This window comes from Manihot esculenta, chromosome 14, assembly GCF_001659605.2.
Source record: "Manihot esculenta cultivar AM560-2 chromosome 14, M.esculenta_v8, whole genome shotgun sequence".
Classification (NCBI taxonomy): Eukaryota; Viridiplantae; Streptophyta; class Magnoliopsida; order Malpighiales; family Euphorbiaceae; genus Manihot; species Manihot esculenta.
Genome location: NC_035174.2, coordinates 26613940 through 26638476, shown reverse-complemented (window position 1 = coordinate 26638476; position 24537 = coordinate 26613940). Strand labels below are relative to the sequence as shown.

The 24537-nt window shown below is 29.4% G+C and overlaps 1 protein-coding gene and 3 non-coding genes across 4 annotated transcripts; 1 reads left to right on the top strand and 3 right to left on the bottom strand.

Moving 5' to 3' along the window:
- Positions 1 to 1031: 1031 nt before the first annotated feature.
- Positions 1032 to 1103, bottom strand: TRNAW-CCA. Its single transcript has one exon. It is a non-coding gene; the product is annotated as a tRNA-Trp (tRNA).
- A 1714-nt stretch (positions 1104 to 2817) lies between these two features.
- On the bottom strand, positions 2818 to 2889 carry TRNAW-CCA. Its single transcript has one exon. It is a non-coding gene; the product is annotated as a tRNA-Trp (tRNA).
- A 2978-nt stretch (positions 2890 to 5867) lies between these two features.
- On the bottom strand, positions 5868 to 5939 carry TRNAW-CCA. The gene has a single exon. It is a non-coding gene; the product is annotated as a tRNA-Trp (tRNA).
- An 11720-nt stretch (positions 5940 to 17659) lies between these two features.
- LOC110600315 lies at positions 17660 to 24078 on the top strand. Its single transcript, XM_021737140.2, has 4 exons — positions 17660 to 17915; positions 18032 to 18158; positions 22141 to 22312; positions 23724 to 24078. Exons 1-4 carry the CDS (start codon positions 17703 to 17705, stop codon positions 23941 to 23943), a joined length of 732 nt encoding a protein of 243 aa, XP_021592832.1. The 5' UTR covers positions 17660 to 17702; the 3' UTR covers positions 23944 to 24078.
- The last annotated feature ends 459 nt before the right edge of the window (positions 24079 to 24537 follow it).

Sequence of the window (24537 nt, the reverse complement as noted above, 5' to 3'; positions counted from 1 at the left end):
AATGATATAAATATTTTCAAGACATATTAATAAAATTATAAAAATCTACAAATTTATTTTATAATATATAAAAATATTTTAATTGAATAATTTTTAAATAAAATAAAATAATAAATCATTTTAAAAGTTTAGGGATTGAATGATAATTTTCTTTTAATGAATAAAAATTACATAAATACCCTATTAAATTTTCAAAAAGTTCAAGAGGACCCATGACCCCTTGGCTCTGTTTGGATCCGTCGTTGCTTTTCACTATGTTCAATATTTAAATGTTCAGTATTTAAAAGGTTACAAAGGTAGTATCTTTGCTTTATCATCATCATTATAATAAATATAAAATTATTATAAATAATTGAATAATTTCTTAAATTTATAATTAAATATTATATATCAAATAATTAAATATTTTATAAAATACTTATGTGAAATATCATATCAATTATTTTTTTTTTAATTGAACTTTTGGTACTTCAATAAATTTTCTTGAATTTGATAAAAAACTATAGATTTTTATAATTTTATTACAATTATAACTATTAAAGAAATATTATTAGAAATAATTTTATCAATAAAATATATAAGATATAGAGTTATTATAAAAATTAACGACTTACTCTTCACGAAAATCAGATGCCTCAAAAATATTTAGATTAATTGCTATTATTTTTGTTGAGATAATTTACGGTTGTAATTTATTTGTATATTAAAAAATTAATAATTTATAATAATAATATTTGTAAAAGAATATAAAGATTAGTAGGTTGGACATAAATAATGTAAGATTCAGGGGCCTATTTGTAAAACAGCAACAACAAGAGTAGTTTGAAAAAAGAACCCAAGGAATAGGGTGGTTAGACATAAATAAAGTAAGATTCAGGTGCTTATTGTAAAACAGCAACAACTAGATTATGAAAGTACTTCAGCAAAAAAGAATACAAAGAACAGGGGATTGGACATAAATAAGGTAAGCTTTGGGTGCTTATTTGTAAAACAGAAAAGAAGCAGTCAAAAGTTGCAGAAAAAAAGGGATTTGAACCCGACGTGAATCGAACACGCAACCTTCTGATCTGGAGTCAGACGCGCTACCATTGCGCCACGGATCCCCAGGGAACATAGTAAACTATTTATACTGAAAATATAAAATATGAGTATGATATAAGATGAGATAAACATTAGATAAATAAATCGCATCCGCTTTTTTTTTTTTTTTCGAATTGTCAATTTAAAAATTTTAGAGTAAAATATAAAATTTTTTAAATTTATTTAAATATATTAATTATTAGACTAAATATGTGAGTGCATATTATACGCTATCTTAACTCGTAATTATTATTTATATATATTATTTTAAAAAATTTTAATATATTTATATAATATTTTTATAATATTATATAATTGTTACTAATTTTTAATATTATTTTTATTTTGTTGAATTTGAAATTATATATTAATTTATCATGTTTAATAAAATATTTTTTATTAAGTTAATTTATTAAGAGTAATATTTTATTTATATTTTTAAATAATAAATAAATTTAAAAATAAACATATTGTTACATATGTTTTAAAATTTTATTTTTTAAAAAAAATTATTTATTAATAGGTCAATTCATTTATAATAAAATTTAAATTATTGATTACTGTTTATTATATGAGAATGTGCTATTATATAATATTTTTTAAAAATAAATATTAAATTAATATTTTATTATAAAATTGTGAGTAATTTTTAAAATTTTAGTAAAAGGTTTATTTAACAATATTTTTCAATATGTTCAGCATTTAAAAAGTTACAATGGTAGTATTTTACTTTATCATTGCCGTTATAATAATTTTTTTTGCCAAATTTCTAGCAAGATTTATATTAATGATTTTTTTATTCAAGACGGTTGATATTGTTCCCTTAAAATAACATTTAGTATAATGAAAAATAAATATAAAATTATTATAAATAATTGAATAATTTCCTAAATTTATAATTAAATATTATATATCAAATAATTAAATATTTTATGAAATACTTACTTTCATACCAACTATATTTTTTAATTGAATTTTACAATTTTTTTTAAAATAGAATTGAAATTTTGAGAGTAGAATCTGAAATCTCTCATATTTATGAGAGTAGAATCTGAAATCTCTCAGATTTACTCAAATGAACTTACCACCAAATTTCGTCTATAAGTGCAATTTTATTATAATTATAACTATAAAAGAAATAATATTAGAAATAATATACATAAGATACATAATTATTATAAAAATTAACTTAATCTTCATGAAATTCATTTGTCTCAAAAATATTTAGAACAATATGCTTATTAAGATAATTTGCGATTATAATTTACCTGTATATTAAAAAAATTAATAATTTATAATAATAATATTTATTTTTTAAAATAAAATAAGTATTTGTATAATATATCACATAACTTAATATTAATATTACCTTAGCACTAGCATTTGATAATACTATAATCGAAAAGTTTTTATATTTTATAAGATTTTTTAGGATGTGACCTTTATCATAAGAGTACTTCGGAAAAAAAAAAAAAAAAGCATACAAAGAACAGGGGCCTATTTGTAAAACAGCAACAACAAGAGTAGTTTGAAAAAAGAACCTAAGGAATAGGGGGTTTAGACATAAATAAGGTAAGATTCAGGTGCTTATTGTAAAACAGCAACAACTAGATTATAAGAGTACTTCAGAAAAAAAGAATACAAAGAACAGGGGATTGGACATAAATAAGGTAAGCTTTGGGTGCTTATTTGTAAAACAGAAAAGAAGCAGTCACAAAAGTTGCAAAAGAAGGGATTTGAACCCGACGTGAATCGAACACGCAACCTTCTGATCTGGAGTCAGACGCGCTACCATTGCGCCACGGATCCACTTTGTGTGTTTCAAATCAATTCGAAACCAAAATATGTGCAAAAGCCTAGTATGATATAAACTGCACAATAAGAGGTAGATGAACATTAGATAAATAAAGAGATTCAAATTCGGGACCCCACCTATTTTTAGAGGAAAATTTACTTTGATTTAAAATTAAATTGAACTAAATTCAAAATTAAAATTTTGAGTATTTTTAAAAATCAAATTGATTTTGATTAGAAATCAAATTGAACTGAACTGGTTTAATTCGATTCGATTTAATTAGTTTCTATTTTTAATAAATTTTTAACTTTTTATTCTTTATTTTTAATATTTTAAAATTTAATTAAAATATTTTAATTTTAATATAATCTAATCTCTTTATATTATTGAAAATAATATATTATTATCACTAATTGGTTCGATTTGACTTTTTAAATTTTTTTACCAAAATTAAACCGAACTGAAATTTTTAAAATTAAAAATCGAACTAAATCGAAATAAATAATAAATTAAACTAAATTTTTAAATTTATTTAATTCAATCGATTTTTTTTATTTAAATCGAATACTATTACACATTATCTCAACTATAATTATTATTTATATATATTATTTTGAAAAATTTTAATATATTTATATAATATTTTTATGATATTATATAATTGTCATTAATTTTTAATATTATTTTTATTTTGTTAAATTTAAAATTATATATTAATTTATTGTATTTAATAAAATATTTTTTTTGTTAAATTAATTTGTTAAGAGTAATATTTTTAAATATTAAATAAATTTAATTGTTATATACGTTTTAAAATTTTACTTTGTTGGAGAATTTTATTCATTAATAGGTGAATTCATTTATAATAAGATTTAATTTACTCTTCTTTATTATATGAGAATGTGCTATTATATAATTTTTTTAAAAATAAATAATAAATTAATATTTTATTATAAAATTGTGAAAGTAATTTTTAAAATTTTTAATAGAAGGATTTATTTAACAATATTTTTTAACAGTCACGAATGCAGAAATTTAAGTTAAGTGTCAATTTTATTTTTTCATTGATAACTTTAATTTCATTTAATTCATAAAAATATTTATTTACATGTATAAAATTTTTAAGATAAAATTTAATTTTAGGTAGAGAAATAAAAAAATATGACATGTATAAAATTTTATAAATTAAATTAATTTACTTACTATTAAATATTAAATATAAATTTTTAAAATTTTTTAATATGAGTTATTTAAATTATTATCTGTTAAAAAATACTATATGATTTTAATATTTTAATTTATATTTAAAATTTTTTAAATTTAAAATATAATTGTGAACTATTAAAATTATTTTTTATTTACATTAAACGATAAGGTTAATTATGCTTTAAATTTTCACAAAATAATAAAATTATTACCGTTTAATTTTATCAATTTATAAAAAATTAAAATACATTTAGCAAATTTAAAAAACAATTAATAATATGTTTGGTTAATTTAATATTTTTTATTGTATTTACTTATCATAATTTTTATAATTTCAAATGTTAAATAAAAATAATCAGTTAATAACTTATTTTATAAATATTTTAAAAATAAAATAAAATTAAGTAGTGAAGTTAAAATTTCAAAGATTAAACGTAGATTTTTTAAAATGAAAAAAATTAAATAAGAAAAGAAACATAGATTAGAATAACTATTTTAAAATTGTTTTGATATGGGATTTTATTTATAAGAGAATTATTATTAGATTTCTTAATTTTTAGAAATTTTATTATTTTTTATCTTTATAAAAATTACTCAATTAAAATATTTATATATTTTATGAAATCAAATCGTTTAGTTCATTTATTAAAATAACCGTTAGTCAATTTATTTTACTTTTAATTAAAAAATAAATAATATAAATATTTAAATGTATAGATACTAAATGATGCATAAAATTAAAATTATATGAACTAAATGATATAAATATTTTCAAGACATATTAATAAAATTATAAAAATCTACAAATTTATTTTATAATATATAAAAATATTTTAATTGAATAATTTTTAAATAAAATAAAATAATAAATCATTTTAAAAGTTTAGGGATTGAATGATAATTTTCTTTTAATGAATAAAAATTACATAAATACCCTATTAAATTTTCAAAAAGTTCAAGAGGACCCATGACCCCTTGGCTCTGTTTGGATCCGTCGTTGCTTTTCACTATGTTCAATATTTAAATGTTCAGTATTTAAAAGGTTACAAAGGTAGTATCTTTGCTTTATCATCATCATTATAATAAATATAAAATTATTATAAATAATTGAATAATTTCTTAAATTTATAATTAAATATTATATATCAAATAATTAAATATTTTATAAAATACTTATGTGAAATATCATATCAATTATTTTTTTTTTAATTGAACTTTTGGTACTTCAATAAATTTTCTTGAATTTGATAAAAAACTATAGATTTTTATAATTTTATTACAATTATAACTATTAAAGAAATATTATTAGAAATAATTTTATCAATAAAATATATAAGATATAGAGTTATTATAAAAATTAACGACTTACTCTTCACGAAAATCAGATGCCTCAAAAATATTTAGATTAATTGCTATTATTTTTGTTGAGATAATTTACGGTTGTAATTTATTTGTATATTAAAAAATTAATAATTTATAATAATAATATTTGTAAAAGAATATAAAGATTAGTAGGTTGGACATAAATAATGTAAGATTCAGGGGCCTATTTGTAAAACAGCAACAACAAGAGTAGTTTGAAAAAAGAACCCAAGGAATAGGGTGGTTAGACATAAATAAAGTAAGATTCAGGTGCTTATTGTAAAACAGCAACAACTAGATTATGAAAGTACTTCAGCAAAAAAGAATACAAAGAACAGGGGATTGGACATAAATAAGGTAAGCTTTGGGTGCTTATTTGTAAAACAGAAAAGAAGCAGTCAAAAGTTGCAGAAAAAAAGGGATTTGAACCCGACGTGAATCGAACACGCAACCTTCTGATCTGGAGTCAGACGCGCTACCATTGCGCCACGGATCCACTCTACGTATTTCAACACTAACAATAAAAATAAAAAATGAGTTTGATATAAAGCAAAACACAATAAGAGGCAGTCTTTCTTCTTTCTCACTAGTGTAATTATTATTTATATATTATTTTAAAAAATTTTAATATATTTATATAATATTTTTATGATATTATATAATTATCACTAATTTTTAATGTTATTTTTATTTTACTGAACTTGAAATTATCTTATTTTTATTTTATTGAATTTGAAATTATATATTAATATATCGCTTTTAATAAAACATTTTTTTGTTAAATTAATTTATTAAGAGTAATATTTTTATTTATATTTTTAAATAATAAATAAATTTAAAGATAACCGTATTATATCATTTATTTTTTATATATTTTTATTTTTAAAATTTTGCTTTGTTGGAAAACTTTATTCATTAATAGGTCAATTTGTTGATAATAAGGTTTAATTTACTGGTTACTATTTATTATATGAAAAATGTTTTATTGTAGGATATTTTTAAAAAATAAATATTAAATTAATATTTTATTATAAAATTGTGAAAGTAATTTTTAAAATTTTTAGTAAAATAGTTCATTTTATATAATTAAAATTAAAGAAAAAAAATTATAATAATACTTTTCGTTCAATATTTAAAAGGTTATAATGGTAGTATTTTATTTTATCATTATCATTATAATAAATTTTTTTGTCATATTTTTTTAAGATTTATATTAATAATTATTTTTATTCAGGATAGTTGATAATATTCCTTAAAATAACATTTAATATCCTGAAAAAAAATATATAATTATTATAAATAATTGAATAATTTTTTAAATTTATAATTAAATATTATATATCAAATTAAATAGGATATTAAATAGATTTAATATTTATTTTTAATATTTATTTTTTATCCTTTCTATATTAAATTAAATAGGATATTAAATAGATTTAATTTTTATTTTTTATTTTTTTATATTAAATTAAATAAAATATTAAATAGAAGTGGTAAATAATATAAAAAGATTTCATATATCTATATTAAATTAAATAATATTAAATAGATTTCATATATCTATATTTATTATATTTTTTATATAAAATAATTTATCAATAATTAAATGTCTTGTTTGGATAATTTTATATCAAAATTTTGATATATATATATATATATATATATATATATATATATATATATATATATATATATATATATCATAATTTGCATATTTATTTAATTAATTTAAATAAATTGAGATAATAACATTTTAAAATTTAAATATAATTATAAATAATTAAAGCAACAATTTATTATATGATAATTTTATATAATTAAAATTATTAATCTTTTATAATTATATAAAGAAGTTTTTAGATTATATTAAAATTGTTAGATTTTTCTTTTATATTAAAATTATTATAATCAGTTTAATTATTAACTTATAATTTTAATTTTATAAATTTAAACTTACTATCTAATAATTTAATATTATTATATTATTTTAATATTATTAATTAAAAATTAATTTATCATTATCCAAATTATGTTATTATTTATTATCCTATATTTTTTAATATTAAACTTTTCATGTATATCCTAAAATTTACATGTTTATTTACTAATTTTAAGTTAATTTTGATAATAAAAATTATTTTTAATTGAAAAATAAAATATAATTGTCATAATTAAACGATGAACACATTATCTAATAATTTTATATTATCAAAACTATTATTTTATATATTTTTTATAATTAATTAATATTTAATTTCAATTTTTGATACAATTATTAATAATTAGAATATTCATTTATTATCGAATAATTTAATATTAATAAAATTTTATTTTATATTATTTTTTATAATTATTTAATATTTAAATTTAAATCTAATTCAACGGTATATGATTATTATTTTAATATGTTAAATTAATATTTAAACTTATTATTTTAATAATCTTATCTAAAAAAATTAATTTAAATATTACTAAAATTATTAATTTTTAATAATTATCCTACGTAATTATCAAATAAAATTAATTAAACTCATAAATAAAAACTTTAAACATACATTAATTTTAAATGATAAATATATAAAACAATTTTAAGGAATTATTTAAATAACAAAACAGTTATCATTTTAAAATTTCAAAGCAATTGTAAATATATTATTTTTCATAATTATTTAATATTTAAATGTAAATATAATAATATGTTATATGATAATTAATTTAATATTTTTAATTAATATTTAAACTTATTATTTTAATAATCTTATCTAAAAAATTAATTTAAATATTACTAAAATTATTAATATTTAATAATTATCCTACATAATTATCAAAAAAATTAATTAAACTCATAAATAAGAAATTTAAATATACATTAATTTTAAATGATGAATATCTAAAATTATTTTAAGAAATTATTTAAATAATAAAATAATTATTATTTTTAAATTTTAAAATAAATTATAAATAGTTAAATAACATAAAAATAAAATTGACAATCTCATTATTTCTTCTTAAATCTCAATATAGATATTTATTTTCATAAATTTAAATTTATATAATATTTGTGCACAAATTGCTAATCTCATCATTGTTTGATTTCATATATTTTTATATATTGATTGATAAAATTAGCTTTACATATTTATATTATTTATAGTATTAAATATTCTCTTCCTTCCATAAAGACAATCATATTCTATTTTTATATGAATTAATAAAACATGAAATTATTTTTTGATAATAATAAATTTTATTTTTAATATATATTAAATAAGAATAAATTAAAGCTAATAAATAAATTATCATTTAAAAAATTGTTTATAATTTAAGATGAGAAAAAAATAAAAATATTTCTATATTTATGGAACAGACATCATAACTTAACTTATGATGTCGGGTAAATATAATTCATGTTAAATTATGAGAAGGAAAATATTCCTTTCTCACTGCAGTAACCACAATCTTGATTAATTAGAAAAATTTAACATTGAAATGATAAATTTTTATTAGTTTTGCATATCTTAAGAGTAATATTGGTTTGCTTAGCATTGCTATAAAGAAACTCAAAAAACGTATATGCTATATCCAAATATTGCAAGTTACTCTCGGACAGTATAAGATCCGGGAAGAGACATCTAAGATGGACTCCGAAAGAAGAGATGAGACTTCCATAAACACTCCAAGATCCAGACGAAAGCAGCTAAAGGTAAGTCTAAATATGAAGATGAATCGAATGAGATTCCAAAAGGAATGGATTGGAAGTTAGTATGGATTATACAAAGATATCAAAGAGAATAGGAAGAGAATTTTAGTTTCGCCTATTTTGGAAGAAATACTGACAGAAACTTTTCCCGCTAAGTTCAAGTTGTCTTATTTGGATAAGTATGACAGGACGACGAACTCCCGAAGCTATCTAGCCATTTTCAGGATGACCATGCAATTTCAAGATGTAAATGATTTTGTATTATGCTGAGTGTTTCCGTCGACACTCACGAGTTTGGCTCATAAGTGACATCAACATCTAAACCTAGATTTAATCCAAAACTTTACACAGTTTGTTACAATATTCAAATCTAGATTTATCGCTTGTATACCTCCAAAAAAGTTTTCTTCGGACTTGCGAAAGATCCGCTAGGAAGAGGGCGAGTCTTTAAGAAGTTTTATTTCCCGTTTCAATACTGAAGCCATACAGGTGGAAAACTTGAATCATAAAATAGCATGTGAGGCGTTGAAGAAGGGGACCCGTAATGTCAAGTTTATGGATTCCTTAATAAAAAATCTAGCAGCAACATACCAACAAATGATAGATAGAGCCCATAAGTATATCAGATTGAACGATGAGATCCAGACACTAAAGGAAGATAAGAAAGCGAGTCAAAAGTTAAGCTTAAAGTCTGAGAGACGAGCCCATGAAAGAGATCACAGGAGCTACCCCATCTCATAAAAGAAGGACGAACAAAATAAGTATAAGAATTACATCTCGCTAAATGACTCACGAACTCGTATCTTAATGTGGATCAGGAAGAACAATAAAGAAATCAGGTGGCCGCCCAAACTTAATCCCGAGAAGACGGACAAACGGAACATGACCAAATATTGTCACTTCCACGAAGGTCATGGCCACACAACAGAAGAATATTGACAATTAAAGGATGAGATCAAGAGGCTCATAAGGGATGACACCCGCCGAAAATTCACGAGAAAAGGAAAAAAAAGGCAAAAGTCTGAGTTTGAGGAAATCCCTAAGACAACTCTTAATAGAGAACCCGTGGGAGTCATATGTGTGATAACAAAAGGACCCAATGAGGTATAGACAAGACTACAAACTTAGAAAGATGAGGAACTTTATATGTTTGGGGAAAACTTTTGCCCATAAGGATCGTCCACCCGAAGAATCTATTACGGTATTGTTCACATTCTGACAAGCAATTTAGTTTTCTCCTCGTATGTAAATGAAGGATATTCTTTTAATAATAAAGTTAACAAAGTATTTTCACATGATGTGTTATTAGGTCGCGAGGTGATTACTGCTAGACCACTCGAGCGTTGGTTCAATGAATCAAGGCCATAATGCAAATCTTAGCCAAGCCAGATCACAAGGCAATTACCACTAGTGTAACGATCCGGGAATCAGACCGCTACCGGCTCTAGGATTCAGATCGTCTTAAGGTCGCCGGAGCCCGTAGCAAGCTTACTATACATCCTGTGTACCTGATAGAATCCCATACATGATCACACGATATAACAAAAACTTAAACATTTCATAAACCAAAGCTCGACCTGTGCATGTATCAAATTGAAACATAAACCCATACTAGAGCCCTCATCAAATGCTCCAGTATAGTAAACATCACATGCCTCGAGCTTAGTTCAAATATAACTTATAATTAAAAATTTTACATAAGGATCATGTAAACAGGGATTACACGGTCAAACACTAGGGCAAAGCACAATACTAAAACCATAAAATAATACATGTCCACATCTATACCATTACACAGGACTATACCATCAACTCAGCCGACTTTCCCAAGTTAACTCTGACCCTGCAAACCTGGGGTTAGGGGAAATGAATAAGCTATAAGAGCCTAGTGAGCAGAACATAAAAATAGTTTAATAAACATATGATCGAATGAAATGCGTTACAACACAAACAATTCACATCAAGATGGACTTGTCACCAGTAACCCTCTACAAATTCCAATAGTGCTTGGCCCTCGACGGGAGCTCCTCAAGACTTTCTCTTAAACATAACATAATATCCATAATGCCAGAGGCGTAGAATGGGCAACCCTGGTCTTTCTCTTACATAGTGCCAGGGGCGTAAAATGGGCAAGCCTTGGTCTTTTCATATCCGTCATAACATATCATACTCGAGGGCTAGTGGGTCATCCAACATCCATCCACAACAACAGTAAATTATGCAATACATCATATTCGTGAATTCTAATGCAAACAACCTAGTACATAAACATGGCATTCGTGATGCATGAGCATGCTTAAAAAGTTTGATTCCTTTAAAGTAATAAATCAATTCAGTTCTACTCACCTTTGGCTGACGCTTGCCTAACACTGACGCAGTTATCTCACTGCAGGCCTCTATGGTCTCCCAGGTCCGATCTTACACAGATGGACTCAAATGAGGGACCAAACATAACCTTTACAAGACTCTAAACAACTCCCCAAGAACCTCCTAAAACATACCAAAACATGCATATAAAGCAAACAGGGGACGGCTGGGCAGGGGACTTTCAGTGGCAGATTCGGCGGTCGAAGGTCCCTCACAGATCCGAAAGTCAGTGACTTTCGGGGGCAGGTTCGGCAGCCTAAACGCTTCACAGATCCGAAAGTCAACAACTTTCGGGGGCAGGTTCGGCAGCCTAAACCCCTTCACAGATCCGAAAGTCCATACTTTCGGGGGTAGTTTAGGCGGCCAAAAGGCTGCCTCTACCTGCAGGTTCAGCGGCCGAACCTGGGTTCTCCAGCAAGGCAGAATCCGATTTTGCTCTATGCACACAGCCACCAAAAGCTTCGTTTCTCACCCACCCAGCTAAAAAAAACAACCATACATACTCAACACGCATAAGGGGCATCTAAGACTTGTCTAATCCCCATCATACAACACTAAAGGAAACATTCATCATCAATCCTAACCCAAGCCCTAAAACTTCAGGTTTAACAATTTGCATGCATCAATAACCCTTAACCCCTTAAAAACTTGCTGAAACTTCTAGAAAACAGAAGAAAAGCAAAGATTTAAACTTACCTCTTGGAGACACAAAGGTGACAGCAACCCAAACTTGGGGGTGAGGGGAATTAATCTCTAGAAGTCTCCAAGGTTTAAAACTTTAGATTCAAACTCAAATCTTCAAAAACAAAGGAAAACTCATGAATTTTCTAAGTGATTTGAAAGAATTTCGGCAAGAACATCAAAGGAAAGGCATGAACTTACCTCTGCCCGAAAATGGAGAGGAAGCTCTCTCATTTTCGGGTGGAAGGCCTCTTATAGGCGACTGGAGGAACCACCTTCGGCGGCCGAACCTAGGGATTCCTCTAAAACTCTTTTATTTCCTGAATAAAATTCCAAACAATAAAACCAAAATTCATTTTATGAAAACCTCATTTTACCCTTGTAAAGATTCCGGCTTCGAGATTCTGGATTCCGACGGAGATTCCGTCGGAAAGTGGGAATTCTGACGCCGGAGTTTAGTCGGGTATTACAACTAGACCATTTAGGCGTTGGTTCCATGAATCAAGGTCACAAGGCAAATCTTAGCCAGGCTCGGTCACAAGGTGATTACCGCTAGACCACTCGGGCATTGGTTCTATGAATCAAGGCCACAAGGCAAATCTTAGCCAAGGTAGGTCATGAGATGATTACCGCCAGTCCACTCGGGTATTGGTCCCATGAATCAAGGCCACAAGATGAATCTTAGCCAAATCAGGTCACAAGGTGATTACCTCCAGACCACTCGGTGGTCCCATAAATCAAGGCCACAAGGCAAATCTTAGCCAGGTCAGGTCATAAGGCAGCTCCCGCCAGACCACTCAGACGTTGGTCTTAGGAATCAAAGCCATAAGGCGATTTTCTCCAGGCCTCGAACTATAACCACAAAGCGAACATCCTCCAAACCTTATGTTTAGGGTGATAACTCCAGTCTAGAAATTCACTAAGTTTCTTATCTTATGGCACCAAGGCGGGTTAGCAATCAAGCGTCATAAATAAATGGTAGCCACATGAGCAAATCTTTTTCCTATAAAATAAGTAACACTATGTGCAGACAATAGAAACACCATTATATTGACATTCTCGACATTCATTAGAGGAGAAACCTAGTCAGAGGGTACATCTCCATTATGTTCATCCTCAAAGGGAGTATCTTTAGCATGCCCCCCTCCCTTACCTCATTCTCTTTCTCAGGGAGGATGTCATCTATCCAGAAAAAATCCTCAGAAGAAAAACGCTTCATCAGCTCCTTCTTCATGGAATCTTGGCCTTGAACAAACATCTTCCCGTTCTCGGCCACTGTCTCCTGGAGTTTCGCTTCTAGCTTGACTATCCTGGTGGAGATAGCCCGAGCCTCATCAGCTTAAGCTTGCAACTCCAAAACCTGGCGTTGCAATAAGGCCACTTAATCCTCAATAAATTTAGCCCGATTCTCAAGGCCTAACTTAGAGGCTAGGGCCGCGTCAAGGTCAGCCTGAAGCTTGTCCATAGATTCTAAGGTTTCCTTCATCGTACCCTCAACTTCGGCCATTCAGGCCTTCAAGATTGAACATTCTTCGGCTAAAAGCTCCCTGTGTGTCTCATTTGCACCAAATTCCCATCTCAAGTTTCTAAAACGCTCCTTGACCACATAGGCGCAAAGGGCACCCTCCAGCGCAGAATGAATAGCATTTATAAATAGCTCGTCCGTCTCGATCTCATTTAAGTGACAGCGATCTTTGGGCCTCAAGGCACTTTTGATTAGTAGAAGACCTAGAGAAAGGTCATCAAGGAGAGAAGGTGCCCTATTTAGTGCCAAGGCCAAATGTTGAATGCCCATAGGCCAGGAAGACTTGACCCCAGCATTCATAGGAGTGGAAGAAGACAAGGCATCAGTAGGAAGCATAGGGTCTGAGGCAGAAGCAGAGGCGCTTAGGACTAAAGTCTTAGGTTAAGGGGGTGCCAGTTCCTCGGCTGTAGGTTGGGAAGGAGGAGGGGGGAGTACAATCACATCCTTCGAAGGGCGAGCACGCTTAGCAGGAGGATTGATAACTCTAGCGGCAACAGCTCTGCCCTTTCGAGCAGCACGTACTGCCTCGATGAATCTGCTTGACCCTGCCATATCTGTTGACAAATGAAAAAATAAGTAAGATAGTCAGTTCAAAAAATAAAAAGGATGAAAAGGGAAGTACCCTGATCTTGAGGAAGGGGTATGCTTTTGGAAAGGCTGAGCAGGTGACGAGCGTTGGCCTGGCTTGTTGGCATGTGCTCTGCTAGGACAAGCCGACATTCCTCACCGCATGAGTAATATTAATCTTCCTTAAGGCTTTAGCCATCGCCATAAGGGAAGCCAAAGCCTCGCCCTCCTCTCTCCTTGAGCAGACCCCATCTTTTTTCAACTCCACCCAGTAGTGCCAGCTAGTCTGAAGGCGTCCAAAATCCCCCCAGAGTACGATGACGGAGGATAAAAAATTTATTTTTCCACCGTTTCAAAGAAAAAGGTATTAGTAAAAAATATTCAAGTACTTTCGACTGCTGAAATACCATAACTCCTCGTTCTTATGAGTACCAAGTTGGTATAGATGGTAGAAAAGCGCTAAGCTAGGTTCAATGTGATTGTTAAAACACACAAATCAAAAGGCTACCAAGATTCTACCGCTGTTAGGATGAAGCTGAGCAATAGAAAGCTTGTGAAACCGAAGGACCTCCATAAAAAAGGAGTCTAAAGGGAAACGAAGACCTGCTCTTAATTGCTCCTCGAAAACCATGATGGTGTCACCAGTAGGAATGAAGTCATTAGCATGGACGCGGAGAGAAGGAGCAAAGATTTGGAAAGAATCTCAAGGAATATGGTAGGTGTCATACAAATGATCCACGTCGCGATCTGAAAAGACGGACGGGATGTCACTAAAGGAGGCACCTTCATTCTCGAAGGTCTCTCGCAAGAGAAATGGGGGCTGGCATTCGGATGGAGCCATTAGAGAAGGAGCTGGAAACCCCGCTAGGGAAGGAAGAGATGTTCCTATCCATACCAAAAAGATGAAAAGTTATCGAAAATTAGGTAAGGACTTTAATGGAAAGGGAGTCACAAGTGTGAATTCCTCTAGAAGTTGCAGAAAAATGCAAAAGTAATGCTTAGAGAAGACAATGGACCCTTATAAAAGTCATTTCGACGGTAGGCATTAAATGTGACACAATAAACATTGCAGAAGGTTTGGTAGAAGCGACATAAGTAGCAAGGAATCGATCTTGAAGGGCCACGTGTCCTAGACCTTGATAGGAGATATCCTCTTCGAATATGAAGAAACAAAGACTAGCGGGGAGAACTTTTGATGTTACATAACATCCGTCCAAAGTAAGTTATGAGCTGTCACCACAGGATAGGGGCCACGTGGTAAGGATCTGACAAGTGAAAAATACGGTCTCACTATAGGAGAAGAAGACCCAGACACTTTAATATCCGGAGTATCATCAAGGTTCGCCCTCTCTGGATAGGCCGAGTCTCGGCATAAAGTTATTGTTATCAGGCACATTTCCATTTTACCAGAGATTGCAGGATCACCAACCTAATTAGCTAAAAATGTCCATTAATCGAGTAGCTGACCACATCATCGCTGGATTTTCAGAAAATACTATATTTACCTCCATCCTCTCACAGTATAAAAGGAGAATGATCTCGGAAGCAACGATATGCTATCTCTAAGACTACTCAAATTCTAAGTAATCCTTCACATTCTCTCTATTCTTCTAAACAATAATTTGAGCGTCAAAGTGGTTGTCATAGGCACGCACCACTGTCTCACATTTTTTCTCTTGTAGGTTCTAGTCAATCGCAACTTAGTTCTATTATAGCCATGTCATCAATCTAATTATAGCAACATCACTTAGTATATTAATTAATATATAAGATAAAAAATTTGTAATAATTTATTTACAATTTAATTTAAAAATTTAAAATATGCTAAATCAAAAACTTGCATGCACGTTATTGATTATAAAAAGAGAATAAAAAGAGAAAAAGTTATCTACCATAACAACCAAGAAAAAATTACTTTTCGTCTCTCTCTAATTTTTTAAAGAGAAAATGTGTTATCTCTCTTCTTACTTTCTTGAATTTTCTCTATTGTTTTTATCAGTTTTTTACTATCATTAGGAGGTTAACGAAGAAAGTCTTCTTCCAGTTTAGAGAATGGATTTCATTCTTTGCTTCTAGACTGGAGTGTAAATTTTTACTTTTATTTTATTTTCTCGAATATACGAGGGTTTCAATTAAAATTGAATTGTAGATAATATTTTTATTTTACCTTTGTACTTTTTATTATTGTTCTCATATATGAAAAAAAAAATCTTTTTATTCAAAAGAAGCTTAGTTTGTGAATATTAGATTGATAATAGCAAATTGTGCACTTATCTTTCGTATTTTGTTTTACGACAAATAAAAATAAGGGGAGCCATTTTTTTGTTTTCATCCACAGTAAAGCTTTTGCAATTGTGTGAGGTATGAATCTTTGTCCCTCCCAATCAACATTCGATGAATGGTTGGATAGAGAATAATAGTTTCAGAAGGTGAGATTGGAACAACGAAAAGCATTACTCCTCCAAGTAATCTGACATATCTCCCCTTAGTTTTAGTTTTTTTGCTTTGCTACTATTTTAAGAGTTTTTTTTCTCATGCCGTTATTGTAATATTTTTAAAAACAAAAAATTTGGTATAAGACTTCCCTTACATGCTTTGAAGAATGGCAAAAAGTGGCATCGAGCTCTTCCCTAACTATAGAATTCATAAACAGCTGTCCAATTTTTTTTCTTAAAAATTATATTTAATATATTAAATAATATTTTTAACTTATTATTGATTATTTTATATTTTATTTTTATTAGAATAATATAGAGATTTAAGTGAATAAAAATAAAATAAAAGAAATTTAAGAATTTTAAAATACAAATAAATCACCAAATTATATACCATTTTATAAAAAATATTGCGAAATTTATAATTTACTTCATAAATATTATTATTATTATTAATAAGTCAATTCTTATATTTTTTAAATTTTATTAAAATATTTTTATTTTTTCTCTTCATCAATAAAATAGTCATTCTGTCTATTTATACCGTTAAAAATATAATAAAAGATCAAATTATCTAATATTTTTTCTTCATCTTTTCATCATCTTCTTCTTCGTTAGTTCTTTTTTCTTCTTCCTCTTTGACTTTTCTTTTTATTTTTTTTTAAGGAAAAGGAGACAATTCTTTTTCTTTTTTTTTTCTCTCATCATTTAAAAATTAAATTTTAAAATTTTTTCTATTATTATTTATTAAAAAGAGAATAATACAATTATTTTATCGATAAAAAAAAATATTTTAATAAATTTTTGATAATACGAAAATCAATTTATTAATAATGAAGATCTCTCGTTATTAAATTATAAATCTCTTAAAAATATCAAAAATATTAAATAAAAAAAAAATAAAAAAGGACATAATAATCGTAGTTAATTACCTTCTTTATCTCTAGGCTACCGCAATAGCATGTGGTGCCCAAACCGCAAAACATGAGCTTGTCTCTCATTCAAGGCTATTCTTCCGCCGAAGGAGAGGAAGAAGCACCATCGGAGGATTATGGATACTTTTCCGACGATGATGAACACGATGATTCCTCTTCCGTCGCCGGTGGTCGTTCGCTTTCGTACAAACCAGTCTTCGAACAATCTGCTCTGTCCAATGGATCGTCCGGCTTGCCCTCTGCGCTCGATGCCTTCTCCGAAGTAATCATTCTTAATGCGAGTTAATTAATTGAGGAATTCAAAATTACGTCTTTTTTTTGGGTGTTAAACAGAGATTAGGCGTCTAACAATTTCTTTGGTTGTTGTGGTTTTTGGAGATTTCAGGACCTCCACAGTTTCTTAACAATTGCGTGGAAGAGCAGGCTAGTGTAAGAGACGTTGAGCATCAGCTAGGGAGGCACGGTCGCTGGAGGAACAGAAAGGAGAAGAAAGACTTACCTGCTGGTAAATTTCTGATTTGTTTTTTATACTGTATATATTTGTCAATTAAAGAATAAGATAAAAGCACATCGCGTCACGATATAGAAAATTATAGGAAATTATTTGAACTCCTATAGCAGTATGATTTCTGGGGCATCTTCTGGTGATCTAAAGAGAGTTTTTCGAAACTGACCTTTTTACGGTCAATTTTGGAGTAAAAACTCTTTTTGGTCACAAGTTTAACCCGCTAGAGAAGACGACGACATGCATTTCATAAAACCTTAGCAGCTTTGTACAAGTTTCAACAAATATTTATGATAGCCCAGCGAAAGTGGCAATCAGTAATGAACCCAACTTGGTCAAATCATCAATGAGTCCATTTACCATGTGCCGTTCATCTGGACTCAACCCATACAAACTAATTTCCTATAGAATTACATAACAAAGTACAGCATCAGTTGGAAGGCTTCAAAATTTTATTTCGGCAGCCCTGGCGAATTTCAAGTGATTAGTAAATCGCAATGGTAATGGTCTTTATTAAGTATTTGCAAGGTCTCACTCGAAAGTAAAATTAGGTGAGGAGTCATGGCTAGCCATGGGGACTTAGGGGTCTTGGTGCATTTACTAGTGTTTCAAGTTTGTGTTGGATATTCCAAACTTAAGGCCCGTTTGATTTATGACTTCTTTCAGTATGAAACCTGTTGAATCTCAAATCGGTTGTGGAAAGGGTAATGTGCCCCTTATATGAGCCATAGTCAATCCTCCCCTTGTGCTAGCTTTTGAGATGAGTTAGGCCTGACCCAATTTTAACATGGTATAAGAGCCTTCCATAAATGTCACATCACGCACCAGTAAAATTCCGGGCGTGAGGGGTGTGTTGAATCCCACATCGGTTGTGGAAAGGGGTAATGTGTCCCTTATATGAGTCATAGCCAATCCTCCCCTTGAGCTAGCTTTTGGGGTGAGGTAGGCCTAATCCAAATTTAACAGAACCTTTTCTTCCAATCAAGAACCAAAAAGTTAATCTTGCACCATGTCATCTGCACAGCATAATATGGAGTGACACTCATATCTTGTGTTTGTATTGGTAAATTTCAAATTGTTATCTTATAGGGTGTAGGTAGGAGCTTGGAGGTTATTTCAAGTTGGCTCCTAGACAAGTTGGAACCTGGAGGTTATCTTATGAACACCTCATAATGTAAAGGTTTATTAATATTAGCCTTTAGGTAGACCTCCAAAATCAATATGGTGTTTCAACTTCTATATTTTCCGATAGATATCTGAAGTATACAGGTTCACTTTTGGAGAAGTTTGTGGAGGAAATTTGGGATAAAATTGAAATATTCTAGGACTTCCCATCCACAAACACTCAAATACAAGTTGTGAATCAAACTCTTAAGACATTAGAGACAATGCGATCACTTGGGATTTAGTCATAACCCAAAATGAATTTGTCTACAATAATTCTATAAATGAGTATAAGGAAGACATCTTTAAAGCTGCATATGGATTGAAACATTAACATGTGCTTGACTTTGTGCTTTTACCACATTAAGCTAGACTGCTAGGGTGAATGATGATAGGAATCATTTGCTGACCCTACTCAGAAGATTCATAAACAGATAAAGGATGAGTTCAGGCCTTGTTAGGTGTTGACCCAAAAAAAAAAGGAGACACCTATTTGATTGAGTTGCCATCTGATTTGCAAATTAGCCTGGTCTTTAATGTTTGGACTTGTATCCCTTTCACGGATTTGGTTTTGCTTCTACCATTGAAGCTCAAGTCCAATAGCTTTAGGTTGCGAAGGTTGATATTGAAGAAATGTTAGATCTCAAAGAACACATGGCAATCTTTATAAAGGATTCTTGGTGAAGTGGCTCAGTAGACTAGTAATTGAAGGAACTCGGATAACTGAAGAGGGGTTGAAACTGGTTGATCCAGACATCTATGAGGAGTATCTCCAAGCTTATTTGTTTGTGATAAATTGGTTGTTGCTGTAAATCATCTCTTTAAATAAGGGAGCTTGGAATGATGTAATTGAATTAACAATAAGATAAATTCATGCCGATAGTAATCTAAAGGATAACAACTAAACAACATATTGTAATGCTAAATGAAGATAATTGCCATCTTGTTGAGAGTTCAATCAGTCCTTTAATTCCTTCTTGTGTTCGTTCCTGCTGTGATGGTATAGCATCACACGATGGCATTTATAACTTCACTCCCTTCTGGAGAAATAGCTTGTCCTCAAGCTTGTAAGTCTGGGTGTGCTATCTGAAAATGGGATAATGGTTCCCATGTTGAATCATTGAGTGGAAAACATGACTGATGCACTAACACCTCCCACTCCCCTTGATTGAGACGAGTCTTAATAATTTTCTCCAGTACTAGAACCATACAGCCATCTGGATTTGGTCATGTCAACATTGATAGGGGGAGTGCCTTTGAATGGCTTTAACAATGACACATGAAATACATAATGGATCTTACTTGGTGGCAAAGCAAGTTGACAAGCGGCATTGCTAATGTATCTCAAAATCTTAAATGGGCCATAGTATTTTGGTAACAACTTGTTTCTGTGCTTTTTAGTGATAAAGAGTTGTCGAAAAGGATATAAACAAAGCCAAACCTGAGTTGGAGATTCAAAAGAGACATCTCTAAGCCCTTTGTCATAATATTCGTTCATTCGCGTTTGAGCTTTTTGAATCTCAGCTAGTACACTACATGCAAGCTGCCTGAGGTATATGACAACAATTTAGGTGTTTCACACCTATAAACAATATGAAATGGAGTGCTTTAGACTCCTATATGAAAGGGAGTATTGTAACAAAATTTAGTCCATAGTATCCATTCCCCCTAACTCTTTGGTTATTCCCCACAAAACAGTAAAGATACATGTTTGTGCGATTGATTTCTTCGATTTGACTATCCGCTTGCGTGTGATAAGCTTTGTGCCAACTAACTAACATAGCTCCTTCCAGAAAATGCTTGTAAAAACAACATTTGATCACACACAATTGACTCTGGCGCTCCATGTAATCGGACTGTATGAGAAAAAAATATGTAAGCCACACTCACTGCTGTATGTGGATGAGATAATGGAATGATGTGGGCATACTTGAAAAAATGATCAATCACAATCAGAATCACTGTTTTTACTTTCGACAATCCTTCGATAAAACCCATCAAAATGTCTGACTAAACTTGTGTTGGAAGTTCTAATCACTGAAGTAATTCCGCAGGATGTAAATTGGAAGTCTTATTTATTTGGCAAATAGAGTATGAAGCAAATCTTTACTCATAGATTACATACTTGTCAGTTAAGTTCATTGGCAATTTTGTAGCTGAGTCTTTTGCATGATCTCATGAGTTTAGTTATGCATGGTGCTCATAATAGTCTCGATCAAGGAGGAGATAAACTTTATTTCGGTGCAAGATCAGTCCCTCATATATTGACCACTCGACACTAGCTCTGTCTTCCATGGTTGCCTTAGTTGTGAGAGAGAGGCTGTTTCATCAATTTCCCTTCTGATTGCATCAAATAAAAGAATAGTTGGTAGGGATATGGCCATGCACAGTTCATAATCTTCATGCGGCGGGGGAGAGCATCGACAGCCCTGTTGTGCTTCCTCATCTTATTTTCAACTCAAAATTAAATCCAATAAGCTTGCTTAACCAGTGTTGTTGAGGTGAAATGGAGAGGCGTCGCTCAAGTAGGTACTTGAGGTTGTAATCATTTGTTTGAATGAGAAAGAACTTCTTTAAATGAAGGGTTGTGAGAGAGAGCAAGTTAAGTAATTATATAGGCTCTTGAAGGGTTGAGAAGGACTCTTCAGAATAGGCAGGAGGCACTGCTTTAAATGAAGGTTGTGCAACAATTATTTCCCTATTTCTATTACACTACTGTTTCCTTTTTTGGAGAAGTTGTTGAATGAATATTTTCAATTACTATTTATATTTTCCAGTGAAAGAGGAAATAACTTATGCGACGTGTGCTTGTTTGCAGGTGTAGTAGTGGAGGCCAAAGCTCAACTTGTGGGGATTCATGAGCGAGTAAGAAGTGATATTGAAGCTAGCCAACCTCCAACATCATCAGTTCAAAGCACAACACAGGAGGGAGGAAAGCGAGTGCCAACAGTGACCAATCCAAATGCGGAAGATGCTGCAGAACTACTGAGGTACTGTTTTCCTATCTTGTAGATGTGCACCTAAGCCATAATAACAGTTAATTATTTTGCCTTTTGCTATGCCTGCTAGTGCCGAGTATGAAGAAGATTAGTGATTTTTTAAAGTGATTTCACTTGCCAATTTTGGGTGTTATTTAACATTCTTTTTGAAGGAATAACAAATATCTGTTATTATAGGTTACATAATTAAACAAACAATAAATTTTGCAATATTAATATATCTTTTCAATTTTAGGGTGTTGGTTTTCATCAGGCGACCTTTTGCTATAGAGTAAAGAATAAACAAATCTTTCACACTTAAAGGATGTGTGTCTTTAACTTATAAATTGATCAAATTAGCTTATAAACTAAAAAAAAAAGCTGAACCATTAATTTATAATATTTTTTTAGCTTATTAACTTTTTAACAAAAAAGTTGAGGAATTGAGTCATCTTTATTTGATGATTGTAAACACTAAGGGTGCATTCATTATCGTTGCCGTTTTTTTATTTATTTTGTAAAATATAAAACTTGTTCGTTTGATAGTATTGCGTTTTTATTTTTAGTATTGCGTTTTTATTTTTGATACTTGGTAGAAAATGTTTTTGAAATAAAAAAATTAAAAATTCTACAAATGTTAGTTTTTTTTATCACATATTCTATCAAACAATTATTTTTCTTTACAACTTTTATTAAATTCTCACTTAAAATGTCAAAATTTTATCTTATCATTCAAGTTCATATTTATTTACTTAATTCATAAAGTATAATTTTATTTTATTATTAGAAGATAAATTTACTATTTAATCCTTGTAATATGGAAAAATTCATTAATTTATTGATCAATTTTGAAAAATAAATCAAAACGTCTTTTAAATTTTAAAAGATATACTAATTAGTCCTTACATTAGTTTTAATTGTTAAATGTTTTACTATTTAGTCATATAATATAAAAAATTCATTAGTTAGTACTTTAATTTTGTAAAATGCATACTAACGAGTTCCTTTATATTGAAGATATTTTAGACTTTTTTGCAAGGAAAATTTATTATTTAGTTCTTATAATAGTGGAAAACTCATTAATTGATCCCTTTATTTTGAAAAATACATTAAATGGTCCTTTTATTTTAAAAAATACATTAAAGCGGTCCTTGAGGTATTAAAAGTATATTAATTAGTTTTAGTTATTAAATATTTTACTATTTAGTCTTTTGTATAAGAAAATTTATTAGTTGATGTCTTAATTTTATAGAAATGTATACTAATGAGGATATTTTAAATTTTTTAATAATATTTAACAATTAAAATTAATAGAGGAATTAATTAATAAATTTTTTAAAATTTAAGTGACAATTTGAATGTATAATATAAGTCAGAGGGAATCATCCTCTTAGTACTTACTGCTTTTTATATTGGCTCGTAGGATGTGCTTGCAATGTGGAATACCAAAGACATACTCTAGTGCACGTGGAATGGTCTGTCCGGTGTGTGGTGATCGTCCGCAAAGCGATACAAGCCAAGAGCCCAAGAAGAAGGGATCAACGATCAAGGATAAAGAAAAAAGCAAGCGGATGAAGGGGCAGTCGTCTCATGCTACATGGAAAAGTGAAACAGAGATGCAACTCAGGCAACAATTTGATTAGGATAAATTAAGACACCACTCCCTGCTTGAGACGCTTATGTTTTAAGGAAATATTTGTGATGCAACCGCCTATCAATGTATTGCACTAAGGACTAAATATGTTTGCTCAAAGTGCTTACGATACCTTTTTTTCTTCTTTTCTCCCCCACCTTGGCTTAACTACTTTTTTTCTTCTTTTCTTCCCCACCTTAGCTTAATGACCAAGGTTAAGGTATAATCTTTCCTTTCCCTTTCTTTTCTTTCTTTTTCTTTTCCGAGCTCAAACTTGAAATTCTACGACCATAAGAGTGATTATGACCAGTTTAACTCATTCTTGTCTTGAGCATTATTACGAGGATCTTAGACACAAATTTAACTTCAAAGATAACAACAGTAACCGAATAATAAATAAATATTGAATTTTTCTACTCATCATGATATTCCATTATTCTTATTTCCATATCGAAGAAAATATTCACTTTCGGTCGATTCCTTATTAGTTATCTGTTCCCCTTGATTGACAACTTCAAAAGCAGGTAGTTGTTTTTCTTTTCTTTTTTAAATCATGACGTATGAGTAGATAATTAAGTTCGAGTCATGATAGAAACTAATTATG